The sequence below is a fragment of the Ambystoma mexicanum genome, chromosome 7p (genome assembly GCF_040938575.1).
Source record: "Ambystoma mexicanum isolate Mex_15411 chromosome 7p, UKY_AmexF1_1, whole genome shotgun sequence".
Classification (NCBI taxonomy): domain Eukaryota; kingdom Metazoa; phylum Chordata; class Amphibia; order Caudata; family Ambystomatidae; genus Ambystoma; species Ambystoma mexicanum.
The window spans coordinates 444278709-444306663 of NC_090939.1; the positions used below are offsets into that span (position 1 = coordinate 444278709).

The 27955-nt window shown below is 44.3% G+C and overlaps 1 protein-coding gene across 1 annotated transcript in view; it reads right to left on the reverse strand.

Moving 5' to 3' along the window:
• Positions 1–27955, reverse strand: part of POU1F1 (POU class 1 homeobox 1) — a 367881-nt gene that overhangs the window by 208975 nt on the left and 130951 nt on the right. The window contains exon 4 of the mRNA XM_069637356.1: positions 12867–13091. Within this exon, the coding sequence (XP_069493457.1) occupies positions 12867–13091 (225 nt within the window). The remainder of the gene's footprint in view (positions 1–12866; positions 13092–27955) is intronic.

Here is a 27955-nt window from a genome sequence, read left to right on the forward strand (position 1 = left end):
CAGTGTTTTTTGTTAACTATCATTAAAGTTAGAGGAGTTTGTGTTTGTGGCCTTCCTGCACTTGGGTAAGACCTTTGATTCTTTAAAGTAAATTATCCTATGGCGTAAACTGCACTGGATTGACGCTCCTTTTGGTTACAACTAATCCAAATGATGTATGCGGAAACCTCAGCTTCTGGATGCTGCTCTGGGACTAACGATTATTATACTGATTTTCCAACGAATAAAGGAGTCGAGCAAGGATACTCATTAGCCCCGCTATTATTCATTCATTTAACTCTGACTTTAATCCTTATAAATCCTCAGCTAGATCCATCCCCTGTACTTTATATTGTTTCAGATAGAGTGCTGTTGTATGCTGATGATTTGGCACTGATTTGGCACGGATTGATCTAATGCTTGGGTACCTACAACAAAGTTTACTTTATGCAAACAAATGTTTTGGTAATCCTGGTTTGGAGCTGAATTATCAAAAAGCAAGATTATGGTCTTGGGTAAATGGTACTCAAAGGATTCATGATTTATCAATAAGGTTATATTTGAAGTTTTAGATTCATACTCCTAGTCAAATGTCCCCTTACCTCCACATTTATGGGAGTTCCCGCAGAGCGCAGACGGAACCGGAGCCATAGCAAGCACAAGCGCAATTGTCCTTTGAGAATTTGAGGGAGAGCAGAAGCAGGCCAAGTGCATGTGGTGCCACCAAGCTGTGAACCTCACCTACCGTGCTCGTTCCCCTTAGTCCCTGAACATACAGGAGGACCTATCTACTAGTGGTTTAGCGGGATCCAGTCATGGCATATGGAGGAAAGGGAATATTGGACTAGGAGTACAACAGTCACTATTGTAAGTAACGTTTCCTCACTCTTACATATTGCCCCCTTTCCTCCGTACTTAAGCCCTACTCTAATTCAGGGAGAATGGTAATATAGTGTTGCAAGGATATGATTTAGGACTGATTGTCTGAACTGGGCATCATCCCTAGAGCTCGAGTGCAGACCATTATGTTTGCAGAAAGCCGAAGGGGAGGCTCATGTCGCAACTTTGCCTATGGCCACCTAGGGCACAACATGTTGAAAACGTGCTGCTGTACTCTTTAATCTAGTCAAATGGGCATGCAGGTCTTGAGGAGGAACCTTGACTTGCACCTGGTATGCGTCAGGGATAGGAGACTATCTATCTCGCAATAGTGGCTTTAGCCACCTGTTTGCCTTGATGTATACTACCAAAGTTGACAAATAATCTGTCTGAGGAATTGTGTGACATAGTCCTCGCGATATAAAACCTCAAGGCGCTACAACCATCGAAGTAATGTAGAATATGATTGTGAGGAATTGCCATCTGGCAAGGGTGTTTTTATTTATATTAATTAATACAATGATGCAGGTAATTCCATCCCAGAAAGTGTAAGCTGCAAAAAATATCCCCCTTTCCTAAACTCCAGGCCAAAAGTATAGTGCACTATGTTAAAATATGGTGGCTTGTACCTCTCATATTTATCCAAGCCATATCAAGTTGCTATCATATGTGTGTCAGCCCTGTGAGCCCAGATCATCTGTGAAAGGGTGATTGTGTATTTTCCTACAGCCAGGCTGTCCCTGTTGCCCCGAACAAGACTGTAGCCTTGGGGGATGCCCCTCTTTGATCCCTTGTGAGGGCAGGAAACACCCTCTCCAGTGAGATAGCTACTCCATATGAAGGTGTACTGGGAACAGGAATCAAAGGCACACCCTTCACAAAAGGACTAGCCTCACAACATGGTGCTGCATACCAAACGGGCATTTGATGCGATTGACTTGGGAAGGGGGTGGAGTTGTTGCAGAGGGAAGCACAGCAAGTACAGAGGAAGATTCCACCATCTTGTTTCTACCTATGGATCTATCTTCATTCCTGTCTCCTCCACTTCCTTTAGCACAAAGCACTTTCTGTGTGATTTTACAAGGCAAAGACCATTTGCCTCAAGAACTGGAATTGGGCCCCTTAAAGCAAGCATGCTTTTTTCCAATCACCTGTGGTCTTTTGCCTTTCAAAAGAAGCGCCCCCACTCCTAAGATTCACTTCAAAACAAACACCTAAGGAAGGAGTTGTTGGACCTCTGTTGTGGAAACAGTCCTTTCCAAAGCCCGCTGATGGAGGTGATGAATGAGGGCTCAATTCATGGTAAAGTGTGTATTTCTCCCACAATTGCTGTGTGCCGAGAACGACACTGTATGAACCAGCACGCAGAATAAAAAATGCACGCCATGCGTTTTCATGGAATTTTCTGTGCAAAGTAATCGTATTTGCAAGTCACGCCCGGAACGCCCTTGATACGCCTCGACAAAAAGCATAAACAGCCAGAACACCTACCTTTGCGTGCTCCCCAAGGCGCGAATACACGCACCCTTAAAGCAGTGCACGGGGTCCCCCACAATCAGGCCTGTATTTCAGGGATTCTGTGCAGGGTCCCCCGTAACTGTTGCCAGCACCCCAGCAACATGCGTATGATATTTTTTAACTCGGGCTAAACTTGGAAAATCTGTGTATGAACCCCCGTAAACCATTCCCGCACCCTGCTACACTGCGTATGCGCACCCCTAAATTAGATTGGAACTCTGGTTGTGTACATGTACCCCTAAATCCGGCATGCAAACCCACCTCTGCGCTGCGATCCCTGTGCGCAAGTGTCTTTACGCCTCCCTTTGTGTGGTCGTAGAGATCAAAGGACTTGCATGGCCATTTCTATTCCGAGAGGCTGCGTGTGTGGTTCCATGAATATGGAACCACATTTGGCACAATTGTGGGTGTGCGAGGGACTGCTGTGGGCTGTCCCTCGTAATGCCCCCTTTTTAGCATGTTTGTCTGCATTTTCTGTGCTCCTCCCCCTTCCCAGCCTTCTGCAGAAGCCACAGCTACAGTATGCGTGATGTGTCGCGCAAGCAGAGACATGCCAAGCCTGCGCGAACTCCATACAAGTCCTTTAAAAGTCACACGCATTTGATTCCATGAATCGACAAAAAGGAATTTGCACGCAATTTGGCGTGCAAGATCCCTGTTTCCTGAAAAAATAATTGCATGAATCGGGCATGTCCAAAGCATAAACAATCTCTGCTCCCTAACCCTCCCCATGGCACATTGGGGTTACCTGCTGTTGGAGCAAGACCTTCTTCTCTGCCAGCCACAATGGTACCCTGGACCTCATCATGTTGAAGGATGCCTGCAGTTGTGTGCCAGCCTCCCCCGTGTTGAGCGACCAAGAAAAAAGACCCATTGTGTCCATGAGTCCCTGGATTGGGCTACACATCAATCTGAATATCAAGCCAAAATCCCTGTGTTTTCACGTCAATCCGATACAACCGTGATTATAGCCATTCAATCCCGTTCTAACCAATATGACCCTGCAAGACTGCCTTTGGCACTCAGCCAATCTTTGAACTGCTGTTCTGCACTCATTAACCATTTTGCCCCTGCACTGCACCAGGAGAGCACGTTGTTGCCTCGGCTCAAACTTGAAGCTCATCGTTGCACCCGCCATTTTCATACTGCTTTTTGAACCATCATTATCTTCATTGATAATCTTCGATAGTCGACCAGACACTTGATGAACAAACAGACAGCGACCATCAAACGCCACACTGGAGCTGCCTGACTCAAACTGTGCATCCAGTCACCAGCATCCTCACATAGAACCAACTATTGCACTGACCCTGTTGGAGCCCTCCTGCTAACTGCCAGTATCTTCACTGCCAATCTTCATCATCAAGCAAACTGACCCTGGTGGCCTCATCGGACCGCAACCCTCGATGTCACATCAGACCATCTGCCTCGAATTGCACATTCAGTCACAAACACCTTTGTCATCTAACCAACTGTCAAACACACTCTGCTGGTCCTCACGAGCCACACTTCTTGAAGTGCAACAAACTTCAGATAAATGCAGCTCACCATCTGCTCCCTCTCTGGAACAATGAAACTGATGCATTTGAGCCAGATTCAAACTAAACAAACAGTTCCAAGAAGCCTGATTAGACCCTGTTGACCACCAAGCACTGAAGAAGGTATCATTGACTGATAACTGCCCCCTTGTCCTTCTTTGGGCCTTAGAGACTGGATAGATTGCTATAATCCCCTTGCTACAAGGACATATCCTTTTCAAAGAACATTGTGGTTTTGATTGCCTTTTCTCCCCCCTGTCTTATTCTATTCAGTTCTTACTCTCGATTGTGTGTTTAATTAACATATATATGTTTTTATACAACCTTAATTGTACAGTCCCTTTATTTTGAACTGTAGTACTTTTCTCTTTGGGTTGCCACTGGATCACATTAATACTTGAGAGTATAACCTTCCCTCGGCCATGTTACCACAAAAGGGGAAGGAGGCATATCTCAACTATTCCTGTTTTATCTTTATGATTGGGTGCACTCATGGTTGTTAGAAGTGTGAGGGTTGAGTAGGTGCTCTAGCCTCTTCTCATCCTTCTTCTCCTGCAGGGCCAAAGTCAATTTGTCATCATGATCTCCTTCAGATTGTGGATCTGGAAAATATACTGGAAGAGTAATTTCTTAGTTTATATGGAAATCCAAGAGTGACCAACGTGTTCATAAGACTACCTTGTTTATGTGAAAGGGGATATAAGACTCTTCTATAGATTATGCTTGGAGTTCACTGATAAGGGAGGTGTTGCGATTACCACTAGAAAGGCTGTCTTCCAAGTAATCATGTGTAAGTCAACTGACGCCATTGGCTTGTGTGTGAGGCCAATCAAGACTATGGGCCTCATTACACAGTAGGCGGAGAACCATGGCGCTATTAGCGCCATGGTTCATGCCGGTAAAATACCGGCACCGCCTTGGAGGAAAGGGGAATTACCGCCCCATTACAAGGTTGGCGGGCCGGTAATTCCCCCTTCCACCATTGCCCTTCCCCATTCCCATTTTTGCCCCATAGGGCATAATGGGAATGGGGAAGGCGCTAATTACGGCACTGCAAATTGCGGTACCGTAATTAGCTCCCTGGGTCCCTTTGCGGGTTGGTTTTTAACGCCTGCAAAAAGCAGGCGTTAAATTCCCCAACCCACAAAGGGACCTCGTAGTAAGGCGGTAAGGATTTACCGGTACCGGTAAAATACTGGTACCGGTAAACCCTTACCGCCTACCGTGTAATGAGGCCCTATATCCAGATCCCAGTTTGCAATACGGCATCAAGTAGGGGGGACAGGTGGAGGTGACCACTGAAATGTTGTTATATAAATGGATTGGCAAAAGAGATTAGTCTGTCATTACTTGAGTCGTCAGCTCTGAGAGCTGCCAAATACATTCTTTATGATGAGACTTGAGTCCCAAAATGAACAAGACATGATGAAAAGGAAACAATATCATCTATGGATGCCTGTAAAGGCCCTTTTGACTTTCCCAACAACCACTGGCAAAAAGAAAGCCTTTTTCCTTTGCACTGATATTTAGTAGATTATTTTCCGGGATACTCCCATTACCTTGAGGTTATCATTCGAAAAGCCCAAATGGCCGTTACTCAATTCCTCAGGTGCCAGAGGTCCCAGGAAAGTGATTGTGGGCACCACTGTAGTACCATCCCCCGTGCTGATGAAGCAGATCTGAGGGGAGGGGGAGAAGGAGAGGTGGTCATCTTTCCATAAGCATTAGGTTTGAGAACCAATGCCTCAGTGGCCAGTGGGGCCTATCAGGAAAACAGAGGGAGAGGTGGAAAATCATCAGGGGAAGAGCCTTGGAGGAAAAGATCTTAGGAGAACCAGCTTGCCCACTTGTCATTTGTGGTTGGTGAAAGATCTCCTGCTAACCACGCCCTTTTTGTAAGGGCTTGTCAGGTGAAGAATTTAGGTCTGGAGGGTTGCCCAGAGTAATGCCAGAGGTTAAGATTAATTCTAAACCTTCAAGCCATCACCTCATTGGTTTTGCTTACCATGCCCTCTTGAACATTATACATTCCCCCAAGATGAGTCCCATGTATATTGTATCGGAGCGCCCACTCCCATAAGCGCACTGCCAGAACACCAAGTTTCACTGAACTGGTGCCTCCCTGCTTGTTTATGTAGACATTGTTAATACATTGTCCGTCAGTATAAGAATAGAAGGAAAGTCTGTAAGGTGGGCAAGGTCATTTTCAATTTCAGGAAATGTATATGTTCATGAGAGACCTTGTTGTGCCAGAAGGCGTGTACTTGGAGCTCCCCCAACGTTGCTCCCCACCAGGATAGTCATGAGTCTGTTGTAAAGGTAAACTGGTGAAGATGGTACTGGAAGGGAATGCCTCTTCAGTGGTTCCTGTGATCTGCCCACAACCGAAGACTGAAATGGGAACCAAGTTGGTCAGGAGATTGGAGGCTGAGTCCAACTCACTATCAAGCCTAACTGGGACTAGCACATCTGCAATCTGGCCATGGGTAGTAGCAGAACACAGGTTACCATCAGACCCAAAAACAAAGAAGTCACCATGCATGTTGCCATCTCCAAGAGGTTGTTTATCCATGTTTCTGTAGTAAAACATTGACTAGAGCTGAAACCAGAACAAACCTATCAATGTCAATGTCTGCATGCATTGGAATGAATGTGTATTTTCTTTATGTTGACTGATAGACCTAGTGACTCCAATAGGCCGAGAAGGAACTGTAGGTGAGAAGCAGGTTGAACTGGGGACTGTGCTCTGATTAGCCAGCAATCCAAATATGGATACAGATAAATGCCTTTGAGGTGTAGCAATGCTGCCACTACCGCCATAAGCTTAGTGAAGACACTTGGGGATAAGCTGAGGCCGAAGGGTAAGACTTTGTACTGATAGTGGTCGTGGCCTATGGAGAACCACAGGTAACGGCACTGAAGAGGCCATATCTGCAAATATACCTCTTGCAGGCCCACAGCTTCCAGCAAAGTACCTGGCTGCATGAATGAACATCTGAGAGGGGACATATGTATCTTGAACTTTTCTTGGGAAAAGGTTTAAGGGGTAAAGATCCAGTACCAACTGCAGCCCAGCCTTGTTCTTCTATGAAACAGTAAAGAATCATGAGAAGAAGACGTTGTGTGGCTTTCTCCCTGCACAGATTCGCCATTGGCTACTACTGTAAAGTGAGCTGGAGGGTGGCTCATCGAAGGGATCTGCACCTCATGTCCACCCTTTTTGCAACCTGTTGCAAAGAAGCTTGTTTTTGCCAGATTTTAATAGCCCACCCACCACATCAGGTTTAAGGTGCATGCCCACCCTTTTGTTGCTTTCCTGGAGAGCACTGAAGAAAGGACTCCTTGTCCCATTGAGAGTTTATGTTATTGGAATACCTAGGTACTCCTTAAGCCCTTGCACCCTGTCTTGGAATGCTGTGATGGACAATGGCACTTCCTAAGTGTCTTCTGATCACCCATCTTGGTTGTACACTGGGTCACCATCCAGGGAACCAGGAGTTAGAAGAGGTAAAGATGGATGGGGGGGCTTTAGGAAGCAGAGTAGGAGCGGGAACAGTGGGTTGAGAAACTGAATTCACCAGCCATGGGAGGAGACAGTTCCTCTGCTTTCTCATGGCGTCCTGTTCATTCAAACAAAATACTTATCCAACATGGCTGCCATGCAGCTGGAAGATGGGCTCCATACAGAGTTCCTCTTCCATTTCTATGGTGACTAGCATGGAATGGTGGCAGAGGCTCGACACCGCCGCCGAGAGAATCAGGTAAGTGGAGGGGATGGTGGGAAGGGATTTGAATACCTTCAAGGGAAGATGGCAGGGTAGGGAAAGCAAGCAAAGGACCTGTCTGTGAGCACATGGTGAGGATTGCACTCAATGCTACAGCAGCTGCTTTGTTAAATTACCATAGTGTATACCAAAAGTCCCAAAACAAGCAGTAGCATCAGTTAGCAACAATAGTATGATGGAAATGGTAATAATGAATTGCAAAAATACTGACAGACACCACATGGCCAATGCATTTCGGACCTGATTATGGACTCTTCAGGGCATGATCTGAGAACAAAAAAGAAGAAAAAGTAAAAGCACACAGAGACCTCACTCAGAAAAAGTATAAAAACCAACCAAAGAAAAGGGATAGAAAAAAACATAATTACTCTACCTACCCTGTGTATTTATCAGAGCAAACAAGCACCAATAAAACAACATAAAATCTCAGACCAAAACGAACTGTAAAAGAAATAATGGTAAAGCACCAATTATTAATATAATACAATGCTTTACAACAGCGCTGTGCGAATTCCAAAAAATATTGCAAGATTCAAAGGCTGCCAAGTGCATACCTCAATGATCATGGAGAAATTTCAGCATACAAACAAAATGGCCTCATTACACGGACGGCGGTGGACCAAGGTGCTATTAGCACCTTGGTCCATGCCAGTAAAATACCGGCACCGCCTTGGAGGAAAGGGGAATTACCGCCCTATGCCAAGGTTGGTGGGCGGTAATTCCCCCTTCCCCCATTACCCTTCCCCATTCCCATTTTTGCCCCATAGGGCATAATGGGAATGGAGAAGGTGCTAATTATGGCACCGCAAATTGCAGTACCGTAATTAGCTCCCTGGTCCCTTTGCGGGTTGGTTTTTAACGCCTGCAAAAAGCAGGCATTAAAGTCTCCAACCCGCAAAGGGACCTCGTAGTAAAGCGGTAAGGGTTAACGGTCACCGGTACCATTAACGGTGACCGTTAACCCTTACCGCCGTCCTTGTAATGAGGCCAAATGTCTTATGGAACTATGTGTTTCTGCATTCTCCACATAACCAAAACATTGTGGTCAGCCAAAAGATAAAATCCCGAACTGTAACACAATCTGCAGAATTAAATTCCTGAACTGTTCATGATTATAGAAGCTACTCCTTTACTCCATAACTCACACGAACAAAACGACAGAACGTCCTTCTACTTGACAAACGGGAAATGAACAATAAGAGCTGAGTCACAGTTCATTCAATCATGTATTTTCCGTTACATTCCGAGCACGTACCGGAAAGTGATGATGTCACTTGCCAGTGATCAAAGAAATCGGACAAATACGGATGTTACGTTAAGTTATGTTAAAGGTACTTATATAGTGCACCGTCACCAACGGAATTGGTCCCCAGGCGCTCTGGTGGATCTGTAAACAATAAGGAGGGCGGGTAGGGTTAGTCGGGAGGAGGGGAGTAGGAGAGTGGGAGAGGTGGTGTGCTGTTGGTAGCTTCTGCTCGGTATACACCGGATGCAGGGCTTTGGTGCAAGTATCGGATCGGACGAGGACTTGTGTGCTGTAGGAACAGTCTATGGGCCTCATTACAAGTAGGGCTCAAAGGTATACTGGAAACCGGTAATGACACCGGTGCCGGTAATCCCTTTGCGCCCTACTATGAGTTCCCTTTGTGGGTCCTTCCTTAACGCCTGCTTTTAGCAGGCGTTAAGGATGGAACCTGCAAAGGGACACCGGGATCAATAACGGTACCGTCATTTACGGTACCGTTATGGCCGCCTTCCCATTGAGCCCTATGGGGGCTCAAATGGGAATGGGGAATGGTTCCTGGAATGGGGACTTACCGGTCCCGCAAAGGTCAGAATGACATGGTAAGTCCCCATTCCGGGAACACGGACTCGGAATGCGGTAAGGGGGTACCTCCTACCTCATAATGAGGCCCAATGTGTTGATGCAGTGTGGTAAAGTGTGTGCGGATTGCTGGGAGAGAAATGGTTGTGTGAGTTTTGTGTGGGTTGAGTATGCAGAAAATTGAGGGTTGGGTTAGTGGGGTCTGTATCCTTGTTCAGGTACTTCTGGTTCCGTTTGAGCTGTATCCCTGCGGGTGGGGTTGTTGCTGGTTCCTTATGGCCTGTCTCGCTGTGGTGGTGCTGCGCGTATCCAGCTGCGTCATAGTGAATCTTGTATGGGGTAGTGGGTGTGTATGAACCATTTCTCCGGGTGTGGAACTGGGTTGGTACTATCAATTCTCTTGTTAGCTAATGTGACACTAGTCACTTAAAGCTTTGAATGGTTCAGGGTCAGAATGCTGTTGGTGAGGCATCATAGTGCGTCCGTCTTGGTCAGCCTGTGTATTCCGTCGTTTGTTTCTTCCACTCATGAATATCTTTCGGTTAGTTCTTTGGTTTTCATGGGCCTTAGGGCTATTGTTTAGGTGTAGTTTGTGTGTGATGGAGCATTGTGCTTCTCGCTATATCTTGATGAGCATTGTGTAAAGTGGGTGCTCATTCTGTATCTCGCCCTCTGGATTGGGCTAATGGTACAGGGATTCTTGTTCCCTAGCAGTCTGTTGTGATTAGGTCTGTAGGGTATGGATATAGTTTAGGTTTGGGGTCCAATTGACGAGTTGTCCTGATGTTTCTGTCTTCGTCTTGCTATGTATTCCGTCTTTGGTCCTAATACTGCAGTATCTGCTGGTTATGTGAAAAACAAGCAGCCAGCAACCTGCTAGGAACTTCGGCTAAGATCGTGGGATTCAGCCCTGCGATCTGACCAACCTGATTGTTTGACTCTCCCACCCCAGGTGCTAATATAGTAATATCACCATATCAGGTGGTAACAGCCCAGGGTCCACGTTATAGGCCCAAGCGCAGTGATGGCCTTAACGATGGACTGTGTTACAGTTACCAACCGATCCGGCAGACTGGATCAGGTGTTATTGCTATTAGCACCACAGCTTTTAAATCCAGAAACCTGGGGTGCTAACAGCAATGTATTTTGTTTTGGGATGCAGCCAGGTGTCCCATTCATTGAAAAATAAATACTTACTTAAGATGGCCACCATGGATCTGGAAGGCAGGGATCCATACAGAGGCCCTTTTCCATTTGCATGGCGGTCAGCATGGACACGCAGGCTGCTCGGAATGCCCGCTGAGATTGTGGGATTCAGGCCACAATCCAAGCAACACTGGTTGGATCCCCTCCCCAGGTGCTAATACACTTGTTCAAATGTGGTTATTCCGTTTTGTTTACTACTAAATATACCACAGCTGTATTTCTGTCCACTTATGCACATACGTGTGAGATGATTTTTGCCTTAACATCAGAACTGGTGGGAAAAGTGCATTTGCTAAATAAATGATGTGTTCAAAAACAATCACTGAAGAAAACAATGAGCTTTCTCAACTTCGTCGGGTTGCAAAGTTGGGAGCTTCACACTAATACACCAGTGTAAAAAGACATGCAGACCCCTAACAGCACTGTTCAAACTGACTGGTATTACTACATGGGTAACAAACTCTGGTTATTATAATGTACTACTGGAAATGGCATTCACAAACAACCATGTGCAGAAGATAGGTAACTTGCTCCTCTCAGAACTCATGAATGACATTAGTCGTATTGACAGAAAAAACACAATTACACTTGAAAATGTGTGATTATATTTGTTCCAACTACCTAACAAGGGGTTTAAAGTTCTACCATTTACATTGTTATCTGTACCTGGTTGAAATAAATGTCATCATAGCTGTTGTCACTTCGTACCCAGTTGTTGCTAATGGAAAGGAGTTGGTGTACTTTGCCACAGTGACTGCAGATACGTTTGGCACATGCATGCGCAAAGGTCTGTGAATAACCAGGTGGTTGATGACTTGAGGGACCTTCATTGACATTTACCTTTCTCCACTGGCCTCTCGCTAACAGCCCTATTGGAATGCCCACTTTTGTATAATTTGTTGTATGTTACACATGCATAAATTACACAACTAATTGTAACATGCACACAAACGTTGTACTTTGTATTCTGAATCTGTAGTAACTTTTGAATTGAGCCCAATGTACTCATCTGCAAGTTTCTATTTTTTCTAAGAGTAAGTGAAACATACTTCTGGAAAAGGTTTGTCTTAACAGAGCCTACATAAATACATATGACATCAATGACTTTCACATGAGAAAAGTGCACCCCACTCAAGAAAGAAAATAAAAGCCCTATGCATCTACCCAATGCTGAGGTGTAGTAATTTGTGGCCTTTTCCACTATGTCAATCAGTGCAATGTAATCATGTTTAAATGACACATTTCATTTGCCTGAAAACGCTCCCAAAAATTTCGAACGCTCAGTCAGATTAAGGGCTGGTTCTACAATTGGGCATCTCCAACTGATTAGAGCACCATCTAGATGGGTGAAATGGGGTCCCATATCAACCCTAAAATATCAATTCTAGCAACATTGCCAATGCAGGGTGAATAGAAAAATCACTTTTCCTGGAGATGGGGTCAGGAGCATACATTCTTGCTGTTGTGCTGGTCATATTCCAGTAGTTTTTTTCTTTTATTCGTTTTTAGTACTTTTAAAGTTGTGTCATATGTGGTGTTAAGAAAAGAAGTGGTAACTCGCTGTTAATGATTTTAGAGAGTTTCACATTACTTTCACAAAGTGTCTGAAAGCAGAACTGTGCAAACTGGCCTAAAAATAGGATCTGATGATACCAATGCGGTATCTGCAGGAACTTACCTTGAATTTGACTGGATTGTGCCTGTGCTTTATTTATGTTTCACGCATTCTGGCCACAGTAACAACTTTCCAACCTCAAATTCCTCCCTTCCTCCTATGATTTTTCACACTGGAGGTAAGAGACCAAAGACCATGCAGAAAGCTTTGAATGTCATATTAATGTTATGTTTTTAAGGAAGGTCTCTCAAGTGACTGTAACATGACACAAAGAAAACTGGCAACATTCTTTAGCCCAAATTGTTTCTTTTTGTACAATAATCCAAACCATTTTTAAGTTAAATGTTTATGAAAACTGAATTGATTTCATTTGGTTGCTATACTAAAACATTTAAATAAACTGAACAGCAATTACAAAAAATATGCAGCAAGATATGTTAGATGGCTCAGAGGTAACTAAAACATAATCTCAGTCACTGTCTTTCAAGTAGAAACAGAGGGAAGATTGGATAAATACACACCCAGCTTAATTCTCCTCACTTTGAACTCATTGGCAAACTTTTCCAGCTCCCGAATTTCTGGAGAATCCATGTCTATGGGCTCTTCAATGGGTTTATTCTTCCTGCGGAACTCCTGCTTGAAGTCAGTGATGATGGGATCCTCTCCAAGAATGGTTTGGTGCATGGAAGTGAACCCGTGGCCTAGAGAGCAAGGGCTGGAACTCATGAGGCAGGAGGTGAGGCTACCTGAAAAATTGGAAAGGGTGCCAGTAATCAAAAACAGAAACCAATCAAATGTACTGGCCATTGATAACTCACATTAAACACACAAGACAAAATGGTCCTAAAGTGACTTTTTGTAAACTCCACATGCACAACATGCATTTCTCAATTAAACAAATGGAGCTAATTGTTAACAACAACATGAACTATGGTCTGACACAGCTTACAAACTGTAGAAAAAAAGATAACGTCAATCAAATTCCTTGCACAGCATAGTAGCACACTAGTTTGTTTGGAACATCTAACAGTATGGAAAGTTGACTACAGTTTTATTTACTTAAGCAAATGTGTTGACATGTTCTATGCATCACTTTCGGCTGCATAGTTCAACAATGATAAAGTTCCAGAAAGATTAGCTATCAATTTAAATCTTCAGCTAGACAGGAAGTCATTGATAGAGTTGATACTGAAGTACTGGATACTCCCCCTTCATATTTAACATTTGAGTTCTTCCAAATACTAACAGAACATTCCTTGTCGAAACCTATGTATAAGAACTGTGCAACGGGATAACCTCTTGACTCATGTGGTGCATGGCTCATGAAAGACTTTTGTGCTTCTACTCTGACGTATATTTGTCAGATTATAAATAATTCATTTTCTTCTGGGAAAGTTTCAGACAGTCTTAAGCTTGCAGTAGTGACCCCTCTTCTGAAGAAAGCCACGTTAGATCCTAGGAATCATCTAAAGTATTTAAGCAATAATCCCTGAGCGTGGGCAGCATTACCGAGGCAGGTAATGCCTCAGGGCCCGTAGTTACAGACTCGAGTATAGTGAGAAGCTTAAAGAAGACCCCGGGCCTTACCTGACTCAGCAATGCCCCCCGGCAAGGGGATTATTGCTATTAGTACCCCGGGCCCGTGAGACCGGGGTACTAAAAGCATTTTTCTTCCTTGGATGTTTCACAATGGAAAAAAATAATATTAAATAAACAAATGGCAACCAAGGACAAGAGAACGTAGTCCGTTCTCCCTTTCCATGGCGGCCATTGGAAATAGACCAAAAAAAGTAAATAAACGAGTTGGCCACCAAGGAAAGGGAGAAGGGACTACATGTAGTCCCTTCTCCCTTTCCTTGGTGGCCATTCAAAAAATAGGAAAAAAAGTAAACAAGAAAATGGCAACCATGGAAAGGAGAAGGGACTACATGTAATCCCTTCTCCTTTCCATGATGGTGTGTCACAGATCGGGAGCGGACACGCTGGAGACAGAAGTGTTTCCAGGCCGTCTGCTCCCAAAGAGGAGCAAAAAAAAAGATAAGTGGAGTGAAGGAAAATCTGTGGAGGGATGGGAGGAGGGGGGCATGAGCACTTACCCGATTCCCTGCTGGGGGAATATGGCGGCCTACAGTAGTGAGGTGGCTTGGACCGGGGATTACTGTCTGATAATTCCCCTGTTCCGAGCGTCCTCAATGGCTGACAGGCTTCCACAGCCCCCCGCCGGGTAATAATACCCAATTGATCAGCTTCCATACATCAGTAAGTTGATGGAGGCAGAGGTAACCTCTCAGCTGCAATATTTTGCTGCTACCTCAGGTTGGCTGGACGATGGACCAGCAGGCTTCTGACTGCGCCATGACACGGAATCAGGGCTTGTAGCAGCATTGGATGATCTTAGATGCTGGGTGGACAGTGGGAAAAAGGTGCAATGGTATTATTGGATCTGTCCTCAGCTTCTGATACTGTAGACCATACAATCATGTTGGACTGGGTGTGCAACGTTGGTATTAGAGGTAGTTTCCTTACAAATCAAGCTCAAGTGGAATACTTGCCACCTTTTTTCTCCTCTTAGAAACCTATCACTTCTGGAGTCCATCAGGACTCTTCACTTAGTCAATTACTGTTCAGTCTATATATGAGACCTTTGACTGAACTTATTCATAGGACAGGGATAGTTTTCTTCATGTATGATGATGAAATCCAACAAAATCCTCATCTAGGTGCTCCATCACAACTGGATATGAAGAACTTTAAATGGTACTTGGTACAAGTCAAACATTGAATGTGCTGCAGTTGTTTGTAGTTAAACATCCAGAAAACAGATATATTAATCTATTCTAGTAAAGAAGGACATACATTATGTGCTGAATCAGGGCCATCAGATGTCATTATTAAGGGGGAGCAGGTCTATTGGCCTACCTCCTTTGGTCCCTGTCCAGGACCATCCAAATCAGTATGCAACCTAGGCATCCAGTTAGAGTTAGATCTCTCCATGTATATTCAGATTAGCAAACTCACCAGTAGCTGTTTTTTCAAGTCTGAAAAGATTTCTAAGCTACTTCACCTTTCCTACAAAGATCTAATTGATGAAAGCATGTGTGACTTGTCGGTTAGACTATTGTAATTCAGTTTACCTGGGCCTCCAGAAAAAATATCTAATAAATCTTTAGTTCATCCAGAATGCTGCACCCAGGTAATAAAGCGCATCCAATTTAAAACTATTTGTTTGGCTAACAAGGCCTATCATCACAAAGGATCTTCTTTTTTATCGAGGCATTTAAGACACACAGTACAGGTAAGACAATGCAGTAAAAAAAGAGCGGCAATGGGGTGGTAATTCTGCTACTGCTTCATTACCACACCGTGATACTGCAGGTTTGGTGGTGAGCTGGATGGTTTTCCTCCAGCAAAAAGCTGGAGGGAAATCTGCCACCTTACTGTCCAAAAATAAGCAAAATCAGTGGAATTACCACCAGTGTAAATTACACCAGCGGTAATTCTGCTGAAATCCAAGGACCTAGTGGCAGTAACGGTAAATCTATTTGACTGTAATCTGATGGATTTACTGCCAGAATACTGCCAAACTCGTAATGAGGGCCTATGTTCCTCACCATTATCTTAGATCAGTCTCTGCTGGCCTACTGACAGTACCTACATTTAGACGTCAGAAGTGGGGCAGACGTGCCTTTCTTTATCTCAGCTGCTTAGTTCCTGAATGTCTTGCCTCCACCTTCTCATTGGTTGGAAGATCACTAGGCCTTCAGGAAAACTTTGAAAACAGGTATTGTTCCCAGGTAATGTATGTAAGGTGTGTGTAGTGAGGCAAGACACACCAGGTGAGAATGAAAGCAGATTTATTGGGACACGTATCAGACATATAGTTGAGACCCCCAACCAGGACAGCATCAGATCTCCAACTGCCGAAATACAATACATAACAAATCCTAAGTTCCATAGCAGTGCATTGTGACCTTAACCATGCACCGCCCAATGACTCCACATAAATAATGCTCATCATCCCCATAGCAACACTTGGCATTCCCCTAGCACAGTAAACCCATATATACAACACCCCCCATTATCTGACCCAAGCCTAAAATTAATAACAAATGAAACTTAAATTAACTGGGTATTAACATAAAAAGAAAATGGAAATATCAAATATAACATTGGCAGACATTGCACTTTTGACATATCCCAAGGATGATTTAAGACATTTACTTTCTTAACTTCACAACTTTTGACAAATTCCAAATTTGGCCGCTTTCTGTCCTAACGGCACCTTTGTACACTTGGACAACCTTGACGGGATCCGAATACAACAGATCCCCTTTCCTGTTTATTACGGGCTTCCATATTCTGATCCAATCACCCACCTCAACAATTGTTACCTTCCTCTTTGGGGTCTTCTCATTCATTCTCTCAACCCATTTACCCTTTCGTTCTTCCATTCTTTTTTTTACTTCTTCTACAACCTTATTGGTTTCCCTCACTCTTCCCAACCATGCCGGTGATAACACAGTGTTACCTCTTCACCCTCTCATCAATTCGAAGGAACTTACTCTCATTTCAGCATTGAGGGCCATCCGTAAATCATACAAACGCTCTTTGACTGCTACTTTACGATCACTACCACATACACTTGCTCCTCGAATACCATCCATTATACAACGGTCATTCTCTCAACCATTCCGTTCCCTTGTGGATAATACAATGCAGTCTTCTTGTGCCGAATTCCACATTTGAAAAGATATTCTTGGAACAATTTACCCGTGAATTGTGGACCATTGTCTGTGAGAAGGGTCCTTGGCAATCCCTCCCTCTCAAAAACACTCTCTAAAAACTTCACAATGGATTGACTTGTAACATCCTTCAATATTTTAAACTCCGTCCACCTTGAAAACATATCTATTAAGACAATAATAAACCTTCCTCGTCCCCTACCCATATCGACAGGGCTCAGACTATCAATGGCAAGATCTTGCCACACACCTTCCGGTACCAACGTCTTTCTTACTGGCTGGATCAGAGCCGAAAGGTTTTTTCCTGATTTAATGCACACTACACACTCCCCAACAACTCTCTCAATTTCTCGATCGCAACATGGCCACCAATAATCAGCCTTTATAACATCCTTAATCTTGGATACACCCACGTGACCGCAATGGGCAATTTCCACCAGCCTCCTTCTCAAACACCCAGGAACAACCAACTTGTCCCACCCATATAATACGCCATCCCTCATTCCAATCTTACTTCCCACAATGACCTCTCCTCTCCCGACAACAATCTCTTTTCCGGCCAACCTTCTCTGACGAAACCCATGATGCGTCTCCACATATCGTCAGACTGCAGAGCTTCAATCCACTCTTCTCTCTGAATCACCTTTTCAGTGGTCGCAAATACCATACTACCAACATGACCACATTTTTCACTCTCTTCATCATCACTACTATCCACCCTTAATCTCGAAGCATAATCGGCTTGTACATTGCTTTTCCCAGGGACAACTTCCATATTGAATTTAAGACATTGTAACCTGGTTACCCAGCATGCAACTCTTCTCGAGACTTTATCCAGGCCTTTACTTTCAAAGATTGCCTTTAATGGTTTATGGTCAGTTCTCAAATTGAATTCCTGACCCCACACAAAATTTTTCAGTTTTTCAATTCCCCAATGGCACGCTACGGCCTCCTTTTCTATAACTGAGTAATTCAACTCAGCCCCTTTCAACATGCATGAAGCATGTACAACTACATCTTCCATACCATCCGCTCCTACATGGGACATAACCACACCAATCCCCATTTCGCTAGCATCCACTGATAAAATAGTCTTCTTCTTGGTGTCGTATATAGCCAATGGTTTCGCCATATCAATTTTCAATTTTATTTCTTCAAACTCCTTTTGACAAGTTCTATCCCAGTCAAACTCAACACCTTTCTTTAGCAAAGCTCTCAAGTTTATTACCCTATTCGCAAAATTTTCTACAAAACGATGGTAAAATTCTATGGTACCTAAGAATGACCTCAATTCTGCCTTTTTTTTTTCAGAACTTGCATTCTTCTTATCCCATCAACCAAATCCTTCCTGGGTCTAAGACCTCCCTCAGATATTTCATGGCCCAAGTACTCCACCGTGCGAGTGCAAAAGACACACTTCTGACCACGTAACGAAATTCCACGCTCTTTGAATATCTTTAGAACCACCTCCACTTTTTCCCTCAATGCCTCTTCAGTTTTCCCACATACTAACTCATCGTCCTGGAAGCACCAGACATCTTTCACTCCCTTTAGTAATTTGTCCATCACTTTTTGTAATACTGATGAAGCAGATATTAGCCCAAACGGCATACGTCGGAATTGATAAACTCCTTCATACGTAATGAATGCAGTAAGTTTTCGCGACTCAGTATCTAAATCTATTTGATGGTATGCACTTGCCATGTCTAGCTTCGCAAAAAACTTAGCATTACCAATTCGACTCAGTAATTCACCCATATTGGGTAGTGGATGTCGATCAGCTATGACACACTTATTCACTTCTCTTAAATCTATACACGCTCTTAATTCGCCACTTGGCTTCCTTACCACCACAACCGGGGAAATCCACTCTACATCCTTGGCTGGTTCAATGATACGCGCCTTTTCCAGTTTCATTAGTTCGTCCTTCAAGCATCACGCATCGTCATAGGTAATGGTCTCAGTTTCGCACACACTGGCTTACTCCCATCTCTCAGCGTAATTTTGTGCACCATACCCTTCATACAACCTACTCCATTACTGAAGACTTTGGGATATTTTGTTATCAAATCACTGTTAACATCCCCCACTCTACTAGGCCCTCTGACATTTCCAATGTTAAGGACTTGTTCTTCGCTATTAGGGTCCAGTTTGATGCCCAGACCTCTTTGTTCTCTCCACCCGAGTAAAGTTTCCCCCTTCCTTGTAACACATATTTTGCCATATGTCGTTCTCCCTTTGAAACTGAAATGAGCCATGCAGCACCCCAATAACTCTATTTTCCCTCCATTGTAGTCTCCAGGGTTTTTATCAGATGGTGCTAAATCTTCCATCCGACCATGTACTATGTTTTCATAAGTACCACTTGACATCAGAGTAATCTTTGAACAAGAGTCTGCTAACATTCTTACTTCTTGCCCATTCACCTTAACCCACGCCGCAGGATGTTCACACTCATCATTCTCAGAACATTTCACTATATTAACAGTGACCACCTCACTCTCAGACTCTTCACCCTCTCCTGATGATACAACCTCACATTCCTCAACAAACATGGTCCCCTTAGCCCCAGATATACGATAATTTTTACAGCAGCTTTCAAAATGCCCCCACTTCTTGCATATAGAGCAATTTGTTCATCTGCCAAGACATCTCGGTGAAGTTAATAAGTGACGCACACTCCCACACCTAAAACATAAACGTTCCTCTCTTCGTGGACCTCTATAAGTAACTTCCTTCTGAGTATTTTTATTACTCAGTTGAGCTTGCCCGGCCCCACTCTTGCTCTGAGCTGAGTCATTCCCTCTTACAAGTTTATTTCTCGATTTCCTTTTCTCCTTAGTACCCCCCTTCTTAGGATCACTAATCTTTAAAACTTCAATAGGCTGCCCAGGTTTTGTCTCTTTCGTACCCAATTTCGCCACACACTTCAATGTGTGCTCTATCCTCTTAGCAATAGTTATAACTTCATCTAAATTAGGATCGTCCTTCAACCACACCTCCTCTCGAATTTTATCATTTGAAAAATGTAACATGAACTGATCCCTTATATGTTCATCTAATGACCCACCAAATTTGCAATTCAATGACAAGTGTCTCAAAGCTGTAATATGTTCTTCTACTGACTCGCCGTCATGTTGGAATCTCATTCCGAAATGATAACGTTCCAACACTGTGCTGATCTTTGCCTCAAATGTTTGTCTAATTTAAGTAAAGCATAGTCAAAGTCATTACCACCATCTTCCATGTCCAGTTCTGCAATGTCAGGCAGTGTTTCATAAATTCTTTGCCCTTCATAGCCCAAAAAGTGCATTAACATAGATACTGTCCTTTCCGTAGACATACTATTGCCACATGTCGCCTTAACGTAATGCAAAAATCCCCTTTTCCATGGGCCCCACTTGATCCTAGGAGGGCCCGGGGTAGGCATGACCATTTGTGGACCAGGGACACCAGACAAAGCCATGTTAGGAGTAACTGTACCAGTATCTTCTATAGCAGTAGTGCTCTTCTTCACTCACGTGACCAAGGTTTTGTTAAATTTACCAATCAACAGCAAAACCTGCCACGTTGTTTCTCACCTGGACCAATAATAGTGTATGTTCGTCCTTTTTCGTCAGCAGATAGCACGTTGCCGCCTTCCCTAAAGGGCCCTGGGCGGTTGACGAATCTCGTTGCTGCTTCTTGGGGTCAAGGCGTTAGTTCCAACCAACGGAGATTGAAAGGAAAAGAAATGATGATGCTGTCACGTGACCAGGTACGCGCTCGCCGTCCATGTATCAAATTTTGGGTCACATTAGCCGGCGTTACGACTACAGGAAGAAGGAATTCGGTGGAGCCACCCACTCTTCGCGGCACAGCGAGATGGTCCACTAGATCCTGTACACGCTTCGTTGAGAGCCGTATCACATTGCGCACCGGTCTGTACTCGCCGTGTTGCTCACACAGCACAACGCAACAGCCGTGTTCCGATACTTCTTCGACAAATTACCACTAGTTATGTCGCAACCGGACAACACTCAGGTTTGGCAGCTGCCGACCTCTGTGCCTGCAGGTACCAGGCAGCGTGTACTGCGCTGGAGACGGCGTATGACGAGCAAACGGCGATCCACTCTTCAAGGGCCGCCGCACTCCAATCGTTAGGTAATCTACAAGGACTGCAGAGTAGGTCTGCAACTATTCGCTGGGTTGGGGTCTCAAAACTCCTTCACCATCAAGGCTTGCCTGGGATGTTCTCTCTGAATTCCGTATCCCATCCTCGTCGCCAATGTAGTGAGGCAAGACACACCAGGTGAGAATGAAAGCAGATTTATTCGGACACGTATCAGACATATAGTTGAGACCCCCAACCAGGACAGCATTAGATCTCCAACTGCCGAAATACAATACATAACAAATCCTAAGTTCCATAGCAGTGCATTGTGACCTCAAATATGCACAGCCCAATGACTCCACATAAAGAATGCTCATCATCCCCATAGCAGCACTTGGCATTCCCCTAGCACAGTAAACCCATATATCCAACAGTATGTAGTTCGTAATCTGAGCTAGGTCTGTAAGTCCTATCTAGTATATACATACCTATATACATACATGCATAAAGTACCAATGGTATTTAGCAATTTAAAAGTCTGTATCTATAATGACTCTTTACCGATTACTAATGTGTAAGAGAAAACAACTCTGCAAAAGTGTTTTTGAGGACTAAGATGTAGCTCAGTCCAGCACAAGAGGAACAGCTGTTTCTTGGAAGCCTTCTGGTTGAGGTGGGATCAAGGCTGAGGAAAAATAGCCATTTTCTAGGTTGACCCTCTTTCTATACATACCCTAAACATCACAGAAATGTACAAAAGGTGCATTTTTAAATGGTTTTTTCCAGTTTTTTTAAATGTTATTATGTTTTTGGGTCTTGTGAATATATTTTGGTAAATTATTTTAGGAAAGGAAAGATAAAATAAAAAAGACTACCCTGCAATCTACTGGACAATCCTCCCACTGCCAAAATAACACCTTTGTCACTTTGCTGGTTGTCCATGTGAAACTGTAGAAATGTCTTAAAGTAACTGAACAGCACTATCTGCTTCTCCAATTCTTGGCTATGTGATCTCACACTATGCAGCATGTATGTGCAATGGGACAATCATGTCCATGTGTCTGTTCTCTGGTACTCTCACACTGGAATCCACAAACCCGAAGATTTACAGAAAATGTTTGGGCCTTCTGTAAGTGAGCACAGTAACTTCATGACATGTGTTTGATATTTCACAGTTGGTACAACCTCCTGTTTACAACAATGTAAGTTCCCACAAATGTAGCCATATCCAAGGAACATTGATATGATATGAGGTTTGGGTTGAGAGAGCTTTGTGCATTCCCTAATTCCAGTATGACATGTGATTCAGGAAGGTTATGGTGAATAGGTTTAGAGAGCATTATCCTTCATATTAGTGCCTGGTTATTGAGGCACACCACCGTTTCAGCATTTGCTGAAAAAATCGCCTGGGACCTTGAAAAATTCCAAGGCGCAAGAAGCTGACCACCGTCCCACTCATGTATACCAGCAAAGTGAACATAGGTCATTTTTCTAGGGGTGACTGTCCTCTGTGGTTTCAGTCAGTACAAAAGGACAAGTAAATAGATATAAGCAATGAAAAGAAAATGTCACCCTATCTCCTAGCCCAAACTATAGTTGGGTGAAATATGCTGTCAACCAGAAGACCTAAACTCCAGAACAAGTTGCCACCAGCCATAGGGATTCTCCAACTAAGTGACCCACAATATTAAGACTTCCTCTGACCAAACTTATTCTTATTATTGCATTTAATGGCTTCATCTTCTTTAGTTCTCAGAATAGGACCTCTGGTAAAGTTATGAACCAGTTCTGCATGTATCTACCTTTATCCTCTCATGTACCACACCTATTACCAAGGGAGTGTGCACCCTGACCTTTGTCTCAACCTTGCACGGGCTCTTTTTCTTTCCTACTTCACTTCCCCTTTTACTAATGACACCATTTAGCAAATTGGTACATGTAGTGTAGTACAAATCACATATAAATGAATGACATTTTCAAGGGAGTTTCTCTACTGTATTTGAGAGCTTTCAACATTTTTGAGGGAGTGACTCTTTTCTATGGGAACATTTTAAATACAAACATTTCTAAGGGGCAGGGGCCTCTCTGTCAGGAAGGTGTAAACTGAATTAGATGATTGTGCACTGCCTGTAGTCATGGATCTAATAATCAGACTCAAGACACCTCCTAGCTATAGCCAGTATCTTCATGATCTTTGTTCATCTTTCATACCTCATCACCAACAGTGCTGTTGACAGTAGTGTGGCTACCACCAACCCCCATCCCCACTCCACTTGACTGCATCTGATGTATTCTGTGCAACAAGTAATAATCAACCTCTGAACTGATGATGTGTTCATTCTCCTGATGTTGGGGTGGCATATGTTTACTGAAGGTAAATTCCCATCATGCTGTGCAGGCTTATTTAGTGAGGGTTTGTTGTTTGTATTGAGTGACAACGTGTGGCTTTACAAAAGACTTAGCACATTGTACACTAGCGGGGGGTGTTTATGATTTTCATGTCTGCAAGTGCTGTGGCAGCACGGATTGCATAATGAATCAATACTGTAGTCCATCGCCAACCCTTTCGATTTTTCTAAATAAATACAATAGAACTGGAAGCCTTAATTATGATGCATCCTGCAACCTGGCACATTATGAAAACTCAGTAAATCAGAAATATACCCCAGGAATGGATTAGAGGGGTGAGCTAATGGGTATGATGAAAAGAATGAATGATGTTCAGTGAATGTATGGCTGGCCCCTGGCTTCACCTGAACAAGGGCCCACCCTTGTGTGTGTAATCTAAAACCAAGCGGTGCCAGTGGAGCATCCCAACCAAGATATTGGGCCTCATTCCGAGTAGGGCGCAAAGGGATACCGGGCACCGTTAAGGACATTGGTGCCGGTAATCCCTTTGCGCCCTACTACGAGGTCCCTTAGCGGGTCCCGCTATGGGCGCCTGGTTTTACCAGGCAACCTTAGTGGGAGCCGCAAAGGGACCAGGGAGCAAATAACGGTACCGCAAATTGTGGTACCGTTATTGGCTCCCTGCCCATTCCCATTGAGCCCTGTGGGAGCTCAAATGGGAATGGCGATTGCCTTTTTCAATGGGGACTTACAGGTCCCGCAAAGGTCAGACTACACCGGTAAGTCCCCATTGAACCAGGTCGGAGTCGGTACCAGAATTGGAGGCAGCCATGTTGCTAATAGTACCATGGCTACCTCCAATCTCGGAATGAGGCCCAAATTGATTGAGGACCTTCACTGCCTCATGCCACAACTGGTGGAGTTTCCCTTTTGTATGCCTGAGCATCTTTCCTTCCTCAGCCATGTTATGAGCAAGGTTTTCCTTTTTGTAGGCATGGAAAATCGAGAGCAGTCTAAAGAAGTGTTGTATCCAGCAGAAGGCATACCAGCCCATTTTATGTTTACTAATTATAATCCCATTTCTGGCAAGTTCTTACATAAATGGAGCTCCATTGCACAGTTTAAGGTGTCTAAACAATTTCCAATCCCTGGTACCATTGATTTCAGAAAACCAATATATTTAAAAAGAAAACTTGACTCAAAAAAAGGGAAGCCTCTGCTAGAATTAATAAATCTAAGGTGAGAGGCTTCCATGATTCTAACAAAACACTGAAAGGTCAGGTCCAAAAATCAAATCAAAATGCAAGGGTCAGTTGTATCCCTTCACTTGTACATCAGCCCTACTCCCACCTGGCCCACAGATGAACCAGGAAAAAAGAAGGATCAATCAACAGATGCCATAACGGGATGTTTATGCAATGTTCGGATACCCGTTCAGCAAGCTGCCACACCTCAACAGTCTACTCTGAACCAATTAGCTGTTTTACACCTCCCTGCTCCACTTCATCAAATATAACTATGACAACAGCCACCATGCATGCTTTCCATCTGGTAAAGAGTGGGTCACAACATTGGGGCAAACACCATTTGGGCGATGCAGTTCTAGAAATAGAGAATAATATGTCCCTGTGAAGGCTCAAATCCAAGCACCTTTAAGACAGTTACTGGCGTACACTGCCAATGGGGGAAAGGTAGACATTGTGCATTCTTCATGGACCTCTGGGGATCTTAGAAATGTGGCAGAGGTTTGTCCAAACATAAGGGAAGAGCCAGACAATTGTATAGAGGCACTGCAGACTGTTATCTAAAATTATAATCATTTTTTTGTAGATATGAATATGATTACCTGAGTAATTTTGCCAGCTAAAACAGTGATTAATTGCATGAAGCAACTGGGCCAGCGGTGGGCCTGAGTATAGGTGCACTATTCAACAATGTAAGAAATTATTTATTGGCATCAAACCCTGAAGTTTGCTCAAAGTACACAGACTGGCTGAAAACCCAAAATAAAACATGGACTCAAAGCTATTTCTGTGGATGGAAAATTAAATAACTGACCGAACTGTGTAATGTGTAATAGAAGGCAACAACAAAGAGTTGTTGGCTGGAAGGTTTCGAATGAATATCTTCCACTGGCATTGCTCTGGGAAACCCTCCAGACCATCGTTCTTCACCTGCCAAGCCATTATAGAAGGTGAAAGACCATATGCAAATCAGACTTGGTCACACCCTAAAAGGGGCAGTCCAGCCCGAACTGCTAGCTCACAACCCTTCTGCACAAGATCACAAGCATCCTCAAACATGTTTCGGCCATGTTGGACCTCATTTGAGAGGAGTAGCTTGGGTCTCTAGGCCCAGGAAGCATGGGACCCACGTCTGGGAACAACCATCCCTCTCTAGTGACAAAGCAAAAACAAAGATGTGATGGTCTAGAGGGTTGCCCAGAGCAATGCCAGAGGTTAAGATTCAGTCTAAAACTTCCAGCTATCACCTCTTTGTTTTTTCTTTGTCACTCCGAGTGGGAGGTGTTACGCTCACCTGGTGTCCACGGGGGCGCCACACGATACTGGATGGAGGTCTAAGCGCTATCCCGGACCCCTCTCTGCTTGGTTATGTGCCAGACGTTGGGTAACGCCTATAACAGGAGAATGGAGGGTTAAAATACTGGTTCTGTGGTGGGTGGATTCCCAACTCCCTCTGGTCCAAATCCCCTCTCTTGGGGTTATTGCTCACCTTAGGTTTTTGTGCGTTGAACTCTCCGTCCTGCGTCTCTGTGCAGGGGCGTGTGGTTGGTGCGGGCGTTCCGTGGACCTAGTTGCTTCACTGGTCCGTGTGCCCTTATGTTGGGTCCAGAACGGATGTGACTCTGACTCTGCTTGCTGTCGTCCAGGTGAGCTGCAATGTCTTTTCCGTCTGTATTCTGTCTCTTTCTTTCCCTCCATTTTCTCTGTCTTCTTGGCGTCTAGCTCCACTATGCAGTTCCCTAACAGAGTCTCTTTTTGTTTTCACAGGGATGGTTGCGATCCCGGAGTTGCCGCGCCGATGGCAAAGACCGCAGTGAGTTATTGATGTGCGGAGCGCTGCACTGTTTATTGTTGTTAATTGCTAACCTGTTCTCTTCTCTTCTTTGTACAGGTTGCGATGATGTTCGATCAAAGCGCTGCTTGGCCAGGTAAGTGCTTTGTTAATGCTGACCTTGTTTCTCCTCCCTTGCAGGTTGCGGTGAAACCCATAGGTGGGCGAGGTAAGAGAAGCGCAGGGTGTTGCCAGGACTCGCTGCTTGCCCAGGTAAGAATTGTTATTAATGCTGTCCTTGTTTCTTTACCTTTGCAGGTTGCTGCGAACTCCTGAGATGGGCGAGGTAAGCGAAGCGCAGGATGGATTCAAGGCCGGTTACTTCAGAGGTAAGTGTTCTTGCTCGTTAATGCTGTTCTTGTTCTTCCAGGTTATTAATGGAATCCGGATCTAGGGCTTCAGGATCGGGCCACCAGAGAAGTAGATGAGCAGGAGCTGGACACGGTGAGCGTTACGCTGCAGGTGTGAAGAATAAAGCGAAGTGTGTTCTGCTGTTTGGGTGTGGTTTAAATAGCCTAGGTAAAGTAGTTCCAGGCCAAGTAGTTCCAGGCCCAGCCACACCCAAAACACTAGACCGCATGGCTTGGTTCTAAAGAACTGAGCTGTGTAATAGGCCTCCATGTTGGATTAAGGTCCAAAACTGGTATTGCTTTATTCCTGATAATGAGCCTGGACTGACTCCATGTATGATTCTGATGGAGTTTTAAGGCCCTTGGGGCCGGTGTGAAGGGCTTTAGCCCCACTGCTGCCAGGGGGCTGTTATACCTGAGGGGGTCAGTGGCATGGATCGTGATAGGAGGGGTATGCCCAGACATGGGTCCTGTGCCTGCTGGGCCTAGCGACCAAAGCTACTCCTCACTGATGAGGTCCAATAAGGCTGAAACATGTCTGGGGATGCTTGTGGTCTAGTGCAGAAGGGATGTGACCTAGCAGTTTAGGCTGGACTGCCCCTTTTGGGGCGGGACCGAGCCTGATTTACATTTGGTCTTTCCCCTTTTATAATGGTTTGGCAAGCAAGGAACGATGGTCTGGAGGGTTGCCCAGAGCAATGCCAGAGGTTCAGATTCAGTCTAAACCTTCCAGCCATCACCCCTTTGTTTTTGCCTTGTCACCCTGAGTGAGACGGGCATGCTCAGGCGTGGATCCTGTGCCTGCTGGGCCAAGAGACCCAAGCTACTCCTTACTGATGAAGCCCAACAAGACTGAAACATGTCTGGGGATGCTTGTTGTCTCGTGCAGAAGGGATGTGACCTAGCAGTTTGGGCTGGACTGCCTCTTTAGGGGTTGTACCAAGCCTGATTTGTATATGGGCTTTCCCCTTCTGTAATGATTTGGCAGGCAAAGAACGATG